The sequence below is a fragment of the Miscanthus floridulus genome, chromosome 9 (assembly GCF_019320115.1).
Source record: "Miscanthus floridulus cultivar M001 chromosome 9, ASM1932011v1, whole genome shotgun sequence".
NCBI classification, from domain to species: domain Eukaryota; kingdom Viridiplantae; phylum Streptophyta; class Magnoliopsida; order Poales; family Poaceae; genus Miscanthus; species Miscanthus floridulus.
In genome coordinates this window covers 37,840,463-37,851,447 of record NC_089588.1, presented here as the reverse complement: position 1 = coordinate 37,851,447, position 10,985 = coordinate 37,840,463, and the positions used below count along the sequence as shown (strand labels likewise).

The window sequence follows — 10,985 nt, the reverse complement described above, 5'->3', positions numbered from 1 at the left end:
TGGACAAATCAATCATTAGCTCCTTTTGTTTGTAAGTGATTCTTACTTTTATTTAATAAACTCACTTTCATACGTACGTGTATATAATTATCCTCACATGTAACTTATATTTATATACAGATTCCAGATGTCAGAGCTCCAAAGAATACAAGACACCAGTGTTGGCTTCATTGATCCTTATATCGTATTCAAAACCGATATTATTGTCAAGGAGCACTAGATATCTGAAGCACAGACGAATATCATGAGGTTCTTCATGAAGCAGCACGACAAGACAACAATACTTTTCCCGTACAACTTTGAGTAAGTGTTAATAATAATGTAGTCTACACATTTTATGTAATATCAATACAACTTATATGCATGTACGTGTGTGTATAAACCAATACAGGTTTCACTGGATACTCATTGTCATTGAGTTAAACTCAAGTCGGTTAGTAATCTTGGACTCATTGAGAAAAGAGCGGGCACTATACCAAGATATGATAGACATTATCCAGGGGTAATTTTGATCTCTCGCGCACAACTATTATTGAATAGACTTTGCCATAATTTATTAACGATCGTACATTATTGGTCGCACAGGGTTTGGAAAGAGTTTATTCGGCAACACCGCAAGGATTGCAAGGCACCACTTATGTAGTTGAAATATCAGTAAGTTGTACTATATATACTTCCCCACGTGTTTAATTACTATATCGTACTTCAATTTACGTGTGAGATGATGAGAATAATCTTCTTCTCGTATAGTGGTGTTTGCGGCAGGAACCAGGTAATAACTTGTGTGGATACTACGTTTGTAAATTTATCACTGCACACATAAGAAGAACTCCTAAAGATGTCCTCAGAGTACGTATATATCAATTTTTTATTTATTTTTAAATGAATATATATATATATGTATTAATACTTTTTCTTTTATTTCAAATGCAAGACTGAATGGTTGAAACAAAGGGTCATGCAAAAAGACCATCTGAAAGCAGTTCAAGAGTCAATAGCAGGATTTCTTCTAGAAAAAGTGCTAAATCCCAACGGCGAGTTCTACTTTGATCCTAAGGAATAAATGATATAAATTAAATGTTTATTGATATCGTTATTTTCGAGAACAAGATTATGAAAGTGTTGTATATATACATATATATCTATAATATATATAGTTTCATACTTTATTGATATGCGTGCGTGTATTTATATTAGCAGCGTAGAATACGTACATAAAAACATATTATATATTAAACAAATATGTGTAACTGAACTGAAAACAAATTAAACAAAAAAAAAGAAAAAGAAAAGGAACCTTTAGTCCCGGTTGAGGTTATCAACCGGGACTAAAGGGTGCGGTCACATTTGCTCGGCTGGAGGGCCTTTAGTCCCGGTTGGTAACACGAAACCGGGACTAAAGGTCCCTCTTTAGTCCCGGCTCGATGATTCGGGACTGAAGGTTCCACCTTAAGTCCCGAGATCGTTGTCCCGGTGCGGTAACCGGAACTAAAGGCCGTTACCGCTCGGGACAACAAGTCTATCCTGTAGTAGTGAGTGGAGGTGATGACCAGCTGTGCTAGAAAATTTGGAAATTAAACTGTCCAAACAAAGTCAAGCACTTCATGTGGCGAGTTGCCATCCGCTGAGATCAAACTTGATCCGAGAGGCATGCGAATTGATCCTAGGTGCCCGGTCTGTGGACGATTTGATGAAAATGGAGGGAATCTTTTTTTCAAATGCAAGACAGTCACACGAGTCTGGGGTCACCTACAGCTGGAAAATGAGAGAGTTTCGCTGGCGTCAATGGAGTCGGCAAGGAGCGCTGTGAGTTTCATCTCCAAGGTCCAAGCACAAACTGAGAGGAGACTTACAATGGTCTTCCTTCTCTGGGCCTGGTGGTCAGAACGAAACAATGTCAGAGAGGGAGGGAACCGTCGTTTGGCTTCCGGTATTGCTTAGTTCATTAGACTGTGACTGAATCACTGAACAAGCAGGCAGCGGCATCTGCGGCTGTTACAAGGCGCAAGGAACGTTGGGCCAAACCTCCTGTTGGCAAACTGAAGCTGAACTGCGACGCATCCTTTGTCCCGGCTGCGGCCACGGGAAGCTGGGGATTTGTCATAGACGTTGTCTCAGCAGGTAGAGGAAAGGTGGAGCACCTACTTGGGGCCTTCTGCATGGAGTTCAGGAAACCATCAGGTTGGGGATCGTTGACATGGTGCTGGAAACGGATGCTCGTGCTGTTGGTGGGCTGCTCGCCGAACTTAAATTTATGGTGCATGTGACCTTCAATAGTTTCAGGTGCCTAGAGACTGTAATAGGGTGGCACATGCCACTGCCGCTAGTGGGTACGAGTGTTAGGGATTTGGGGAAATTCTAAGCTCTCTCCCTCAACACATCAATGTAATTGTTGCTGACGAGTTGTCAGCCCATGAGTAATATATCTACCCAGTTTCAAAACAAAAACAAAAAAAGAGTGCATACGTACCAGTGAACCAAAAAATATTTTACCAGCAATTAAAAGAAGGGCAAATCAATTGAATGCAGGAACTGTACTATTCTGTGGCCGATCCAGGCATCCGGCGTTGGCAGCTACGTACTGCCTTCCAAGGCGTAAAAGTACCGCCTGCGGCGCTGCCAAACATTGCAGCCCAAAAGTATATACAGTACACGAGAACCGCACGGACGACATGGGCTGCGTAGGTTCAGACACTTTTTTTATATGCATATCTTTAGCTCAGACTTCAGACACCGTTAACAGTTGCGCAGAGCGGAAGGAACTCAGAACTGTGTTTATCATGCACGTCGACTCGAGACCGTATACACTTCAGTGTAAATTAACTGCAGAGAAAAACAAGTTCCCCTCCCAATCAGTTAAAGCAACGGCCAACAGGACTAAGAGAACATCCATTCCATGGTGGTACTTCGATCTAGTCAGTGTGCCAATCATACAGCAGTACAGCACAGTAAAGCTGCAAAGAGAATTCTCCACAAGGGAGGACAGAGGATATCAGCATCAGTAGCTTCGTAGGAGAGACAGGTGGTAAATTACAGAGGATAAGATACATGTCATCCAACATGGAAAAAGGCGAGGGACAACTTCATTTTCGTACCACAAAGCACAATAGGAGCTGATAGATGGTAGCAGGTGCAGGAGGCTCGAATTCTTTCAGAGTATCTCTCTCAAAGATAGCTGGAGCAAGCAATAAGTGACGGGCACCCAGCTCAGACCGTTTTTAGTGGCCAATCCTGTGTAACTCTGGCTCTCCATTCCACAATATGTCAATGATGATGACCGTATAAATAGACAGAGGAAACACTAAATCTAAGAGCTAATAAGGAATTACCACACATACGCCTATTATAACATGCTATAGCTACTTAACCTTTTTTCACAGCATTAAAGGGGTAAAGAGTGGACAAACAATGTGACACATGGCGGAACTGCAACTCCCAGTAAAATCGACAAATGTTATAAAACCGAGGGAGTAACGCACGAGGAGATAGCTAAACTGACTGTTACAGACTTACATGTACCAGCCGGGATGCTTGCTATCGCTTATGGTGCCCTTTCATGGCAGCATTAATGCAAAGGCCCAAATGCTATTGGGCCAAGGGGAGGTTATGGCACCATAAATGTGGATGCTCCACACGCATTGCCAGCAAGGGCAGATGCATCATCACACTGAACTCTATGCTTTCTGGTTGCTCTATTGTGAGGGTTTCCAGTCATATTGAATGTTACTGAAGCTGTTTGCTGATCTAAATCCACCAAACAGCTGGTTTCCTATGTCATGCTGCTGCTGATGCTGGTGTAACTGACCCAATTGCGATAGGTCATGTGCACCCTGATTCATTCCCATCCTTGCACCCATTGCCATCGCATTGTTTGTCATTGCCGTTCTCATCCCATGACCGAACCCACTCATGGCGCCAAATCCCATTCCTCCCATCCCTGAGTTATTCGTGACAGCATTGCCAACTAAGCAATTAACCCCATTGACACCATGGGTTAGTCCATTTGGTGTCTTCATATCATTCCCCGAGTGGCCAACACCATTCATCTGTGATGACATCAGATCTTGCAAGATCTTCTGAACCGAGCTTTGCGAGTCACTTGGCTCAACCTCCTGAGGTCGAGTAGCAGGTGGCTGCATCGGAGGTATGCTTGACAATGTAGTTGGGGAGCTTAGTTGATTTGTATTTTGAGGAGCAGGCATCATGCTGTTATTGGATGTTGTCGGTGCTGGGGAAGGGAAAGAGGTAGATGGATTTGACTGTAGTGAGCTTGTAGAGTTCACCTTCGGAATAGCCACATTGCCTCCATTATATGGGCCACCATTAGTGCTGCTCATTGGATGATCTTGTCTAGAATTCATTGAATTTTGCAAGAGCCCAACAACTGACGGTGAAGGTGCAGATGTAGAAGGTGCACAACTGAGAGAATTATTTGATGTCACATCACCATTGGCAGAGGCAGAAGGCTGCACAGCAGCCATAGGAGCAGAATTTTGACCACTCTGGTTTGAACTCTGGGGAATGGCCTGCTGCTGCTCAGTTTGCTGCTGCTGTGGTTGAAGGGTGCTGACCCCTGAAGGAGTCCTCCGAGGAAAATTATGCAGGCTATCTGAATAAACAGAAACAGTGTTAAAAAAAAAAAACAGGAAAGCATACCATACAGCTAGACACTACTACTTCCGTCCTAAATGATAGGTCATTTTGATATTTTTAGACAACTTTTGCTATGCACCTAGATATATGCTATTAACATACATAGTAAAGAGCAAAGGCCATAATGTGGCAAGTTACTGGTTCAGATGGGGTCAGGAAAGTTTGAAATCACTGACATTGAATCCCAGTTGTAAATTGTAAGTGGTGACCAGACCAATAAAATGCACTTTGATTTTGCTAATTGACAAGTTATGGTGATTAAGCACATAATACACAGGTTGCTGATACAACCACATTGTTTCGTCAACTCGCCTAATGTTAGATTATCAGATTATATGCCAAAATATGGATCAACTAGGAGAACCTTGCAACAACTTTTGGATACAGGCATGTGGATCCAGGTTGTTGCAAAAGGAATCTTGCAAGGAACTGCAGCTACAAACCAAACTGGCACCTAACATGGTCAAACCCTCCTAATTTGAGTTTCAGCAATTCATTACTATCCAAAGCAGCACCAATGACGATAAAAAAAACACAGCACCAAAAAATTTAATAGAAGTATTGTGAAAGATGAGAATAATGAGATTGTCCTCACAAAAAAAATCAAAATATCATACCAATGGGTCCAGATCCAGTCTGCCTGCTGTGATCAATCAAATCCTTCATACAATTTACGACCTCAGCAATCTGGAAGAACCAGCATTAAGATGACAAGAATAAAAGTCAGCATCCTAAAATGAGCTCAATAAGATCAAATAAGTTAACAGACATTAAAATAGAAGAAAACGGAAATCATCATATGCAACAACAATTTATCAGAATCATCATATGGACCAAATTAGAAATTTTGCATACAACGCAATATTAACTTCAATTGGATAATCTAAGAATAAGCACAAATAAAAACTGTTCTAGATAAGATTACCTGAAGGCAGCGAACATATCGTTTTGTGTACCCTAAATCATTTACTAAAGGAACCTCCAGTGCTTTGGCCAATTGTCGGGCACATGCAACAAACCTAAAGCACAAGATTAGGTTAAGAGAATTTGTACTAACTCAAAAAGTTCAAAAACAGTGATGACTTGGTGCAAGCAAAAATTCAGCAAGAAATGTATGCAGTTCATGAGCTACACTAAGAAGCACGGATACCTCTACCCAGATAAGACACAAGTTATGATTGTTGAAGCAAAAGATAAATGTGCCCAAATCAAATCATAATCAATTCAAAGCAGGATATCCATAGTGCATATAAGCCAAATATTGTAACAAATGTTTATCAGCATACAGTAACTTCTTTTCTGTTGCATGTAATTACTAGTACCTCCAGTCCCAAATAAAAAACTTGATATTCTAGGTTTGTCATAAGTCAAACTATCTTAAGTTTAACCAAGTTTATAGAGAAGATTGTCAGCATTTATGACACCAAATAGTCATTCTATGCCAACAGACTAATAAGGGCTGTGGTAATCATTAATCACTTTCTGGTGCGCGTCAATATGGTACCAACTTAACCATGGAAGTCGACAATTATAAGAGTTATCGATGACCCTGGTGAGCCCTTTAATCTTGGGTTGGGTTGAGACTCTCAAGAGTGCCTCGTCCTTTCTGAAGTACACGGTATATTACCCTAATGAAGAGAGTGAGACTATTCTTGGAGATGCTCTTACAGCATAAAGTGGTGTGATGCCCAATTGAAAAGCCAATGCCCCATTAATGCTTGGAAGGGTTGCACACTTTCAGCACACATGCATTTACATACCTGGGCATTGGGTGGGTTGCTGACAGCCACCTAGGTATTGATTCCTAAATTCTGGACAGCTACCCTTTCATATCACAGTATCTCTAGAGCTACTTGACATTTCAAATGCTTTGCTAGTACCATAATAGTCTAGAACCACTACGAATGTTCCGTGCTAACTCCAGAAACAAAGATATTAGTATGATAATACCTGGGAATTGGGCTATCAAAGTTTTCATAACAATGATAATACTATTCTGTTCCAGAAGCTGGTTTAATGTTGACATACGTAAATTTGATCTTATACATCAAAATTGACTATATTATAATACTCAAAGATGAACTTATAATTCTTGGTGCGGGAATAACAATCACCAACACCCACCACAATGACAAATTGCCTCACTAGCCCATTTGCTTCATGTCCTTGTGTTCCAGTGAGAAGGTAGAAGTTGAGGGTCTGAACACCCATAACCTCTATCACTAATCTATCCAACAATCAGGCTGAATACAATCTGAATCAATTGTTGTGTAAGCTAATGCATCTGGAAGTCTAGAAGTATGTCCACCCTTAAATCAACTTCTTCACCAGGGTAGAAGTCTACTAAGTTTCAGAACCAAGATATGGATGTTCAAAATGGTGGAAAACAATTTGATCGTAGCAAAGAAGCGATGATGGAATGGAATATGTAGTAGCACAGGCAAGGGCCAATCTACTTACGAGTTGCAATTATTCTGCATGTCCTGAGCAGACAAACTCGTTGAGTTTTGTGCGGCAGCCTGGTACTTTTGTACAACCGCGCCAAGGTTACTAACCTACATATAAAGATCAGGACGCCAAAGTCTGTGAAAACCCTTGTTACCAAAATCCAAAATTATGAATAAACTATGACCTGAGCTGTCTATATTCTTGAAATACATCTTACCTGTGGTATTATAGATCTCCGTGGAATAAGTTCTTCATGACGCCTAGCACAAAACTCCCAAGATGCTATCTTTAATAAAAAGAAGATAGGAAAGAATGTGCTTTAGCTAAAGGTACTAATTTGAAATAATATTAAAAAAACTAGAAAGCTGAACCACAATACCTTAAGGTCTGGATTAAAAACTATCCTTAGATGCCCCTCTCGCACAACACGCAATTGTTCAAAGACACTTTCTTGGATTGCTTTCGTGTAGTCCAAAATAATCTGGCCTGACGTATTCTGGGACTCACGAGGCATGTCGATGTACAAAAGTTCTTCCAGTGTACCACTGGCGTATTTAATTTGGCATAATCGCGGTAGTACCTCAACCGTTGTTTCTGTCAAAAGCAATACAGGATCAAAATAAAGCATGAGAGAATTAAGAGACAGCTTTGCTGAAGATTATGAAGCTTACCAAAACCACGGCCAGGTTTCCGATTACAAATCTCACAGTGCCATACATCCTGAAAGATAAGAACTGTATGAAAAAATCTAAAATAACTTCAAAGGCAAAGCTTTCAGATGCTAGACCATTCCCAAGTTCAATAATGAAGATTCAACATTTAAAAATAAAAAAAAACCAAAGATTCCATGGGAACAGGCACACTAGACCTGAGGGAAAACTCCAGTAGTTTGACGACCACTTCCATAAAGCGAGACACACCACCTCTTTTTAGCATTTGGAGCAAAATACTCATTGACAAAGTTTCTCCAGTACTCAATATTGTTATCCTGAATCAGAACAACAGGTGAGATATACTATGTTGTTAGTACCTGGCTTTCGCTTGGAACACTAAATTACTCCTTCAAACAAGCCACAAAAAAAACTTACTTGTGGTCTGTTTTGTTGATGATACATGTAATGAGTCAATCTCTTTGCACAGGTTCCTGGCTCATAAGGAGGCGACTTTCCTGGAGTTCTCATGTTTAGACTCTGTTGACGAAGTAGCTGCTGCTGTTGCTGCTGTTGCTGCTGTTGTTGATGCTGCTGTTGCTGTTGCTGCAACTGGTTTCTCTGCAAAGGCAAGTTCTTAAGAATCTGTTGTTGTTGCTGCTGCTGTTGCATATGCAGGATCCGTTGCTGCTGCAAGAGGGTCAGTTGAGCAGCTGCAGCAGCTTGAGGGTTTGCAATTGTGTTTGGTCCACCCATTGATACAAGGTCTGGACAATTTCGAATCTGCTTTGTCAGCTGCAACAAATGACGTTGTTGTTGCTGCTGCTGCTGTTGCTGCTGCTGCAAGAATGCTGATGAATTCTGAAGTCTGTTGCTCCATCTTGACTGAACTTAAACTCCTCATCATCTGGGCTTGCAGCTGTTGTGGCTCAAGTTTCATCACTAGCACTTCGCATCATCTGGGCAGGACCATTCTGGTCAGGTTGCCCCATCTGCTGCTCTGACTTGATGCTAACCATGCTTCCTCCATTCTCCAACTTCACGGTAGCCTGTGGCTGCTGGAGCTGCTGTGAATGTTGTGGTGGCAACTGTTGCTGGTTGTAAGACATTGGTAGCTGCTGCTGCTGTGCTGCTGCATATCCTGCACTGCATCCATCTGCTGCTGCTGATGCTGCGAAGTCGCCTGCAGATTATCTGACCCCATCTGATTGCCCAAATTGACCTGTGACGAAGACGGGAACGACAGAGGATCCGACCCTCCCGCGCCAATGAAATCGCCGGCACCATCCAGCCCAGCTCTCTGCTGGAGCGTACTCATCTGCATCCCACCACCCTGCATCGACACTGGACCCAGCATAGGGCCACCGTTCCCGAACGGCGGCCGGTTCAGCAGCGAGGAGACATTCGAGGCGCCTCCAAGCAGACCATTGCCACCAAACTGCGTGCGCGGGGAGACAAGGGAGGAGAAGGGCGACTGTGAAGAAAGCATGCCACCACCACCACCACCACCTCCGCCGCCCATCATCCCCGGCTGGCCACCGCCACTGAGCAGGGAAGAGTTCGTCCGGAGCAGCGACGCCGCCGCGCCGCCCACCGGCTGCCCGGGCCCCATCGGGTTCGGCGGGCCCGACGGCATCATCTTCCTCGTCGTCGTCCACCACTCGCACCAACCACTAGGAGATCGTACTCACCTGGCCATCGTCTCACCCCCAGCACGCCCGCGAGATCCGCGGGAATCTAGCAGGGACGGGGGAGGAGCATCCCCTGCGAACAGAGTAGAGATTGCAAGTTAGCGACGCAACGCAAGTGTGGGATCTACGCCATTACACCCCCACCGCGCAAATCTGCTAAGGTAGAACACGCCCGTCCCGCACCGCTCCCCGGAATCGAGCGCTGCCAGCTGGGAACGGCGGCACGACACGAAGCAGCGAGAGCGGAGTTGCCCTCCCCAAATCCACCCCGCAACAAAAGCAAAGCGACACCCGCGAAATCCATCCACCCTTGAACTCGCCCCGAACACCCGAGAGCAACCAAATTGCAGCCACCCCGAGCGCACCAGCCACCAGCACCCCCTGAGAGGGCAAATTAAGCGGAATTAAGCGGCAGCCCCCCGCCTCCCTACCACGCCGTCGTCCTCAACAGAAACACCACGCGACAGAACGCCGCCGCCGCCGCAGCAGCAGCTCCACTGCTAACACTAGCACACTCACCTCCGCGGGCGCCGTCCGCAGCACGGGCCCGTCTCCCCGTCGCACCGGAGCTCGAATCCGTCGAATCGAGCGGCGCGCGCACCTGGCCGAGACAGACGAGGAGAGCCGCGGAGCGCCCGCCTAAGCAACAGGGCACCAACACCACCGGCCACCACCACCACCCGCAGCCAAAAGAATCCGTTGGGCTGGTTTTGTTATCTCGCGATGGGATTTGGTCTGGTGGGGAGCAGGAAGCGAAGAGGGGGAGAGAAGCCCAAGCGCTCGCAGGCAGCGAGAAAGAGGAGAGAGAGATGAGGCGGGAGAAAACGCAGCGACTTTTTTGTCCCTCGCTGCGGACGTCAGAATTCCATTGGATTTGATTAAGAGCGGCGGCCGCCGCACCAGCGGGCGCCCGCCTCCCGCGGCTGACGCGTGGGGCAGGCGGCTGCGCGTGGAGGCGAGACGGGGGGCGTGGGAGAGGGTTCGATTAGAAGAGGCTGGGTTTCTTTTTCGTTTGCTGCTCGGGTGGTTGTTTATATTTAGGGCGTATTTAGATCTAAAATTTTTTTTGGGTTTGAGGGACCGTAGCACTTTCGTTTTTATTTGGTAATTAGTGTTTGATTATAGACTAATTAGGTTTGAAAGTTTCGTCTTACGATTTCTCACCTAACTGTATAATTAATTTTTTTTTCATCTACATTATGTATGTGCCGTAAGATTCGATGTGACGAATACTATGTAAAAATTTTTGGTTTTTGGATGAAACTAAACGGGGCCTTATATATTCCTGTGTGCCGGGGCCGCAAAAGGAAGTCAGAAAGGAAGCAGAGCAGGCCCGGCCCCGAAGCTGCTGGTATGGCAATTGGTAGGGTAGGGTGTCCAGCAGCAGGAGCAGGAGTCCTCTGCTTCCGCGACAAGAGGCCGGAACGGGGGCCTCCGGGTCTACTTGTTTGTTCCAAGTGGTGTGTATTTTTTAGGGGGGGGGGGGGGGGGGGGGGGTTTATGCTACTTGTGGTAGACTTCTTCTGGTGTACCACATGTGTGT

The 10,985-nt window shown here is 44.7% G+C and overlaps 1 protein-coding gene across 1 annotated transcript; it reads right to left on the bottom strand.

Moving 5' to 3' along the window:
* Positions 1-2,878: 2,878 nt before the first annotated feature.
* Positions 2,879-10,293, bottom strand: LOC136483657 (transcriptional corepressor SEUSS-like). Its single transcript, XM_066480780.1, is given in 13 exon segments — positions 2,879-4,609; positions 5,271-5,340; positions 5,579-5,672; positions 7,114-7,208; positions 7,319-7,387; positions 7,481-7,695; positions 7,773-7,821; positions 7,970-8,089; positions 8,190-8,609; positions 8,611-8,692; positions 8,694-8,880; positions 8,883-9,515; positions 9,962-10,293. Coding segments are annotated over 12 exon segments (2,826 nt in total). The 5' UTR covers positions 9,391-9,515; positions 9,962-10,293; the 3' UTR covers positions 2,879-3,692.
* Between the last annotated feature and the right edge of the window lie 692 nt (positions 10,294-10,985).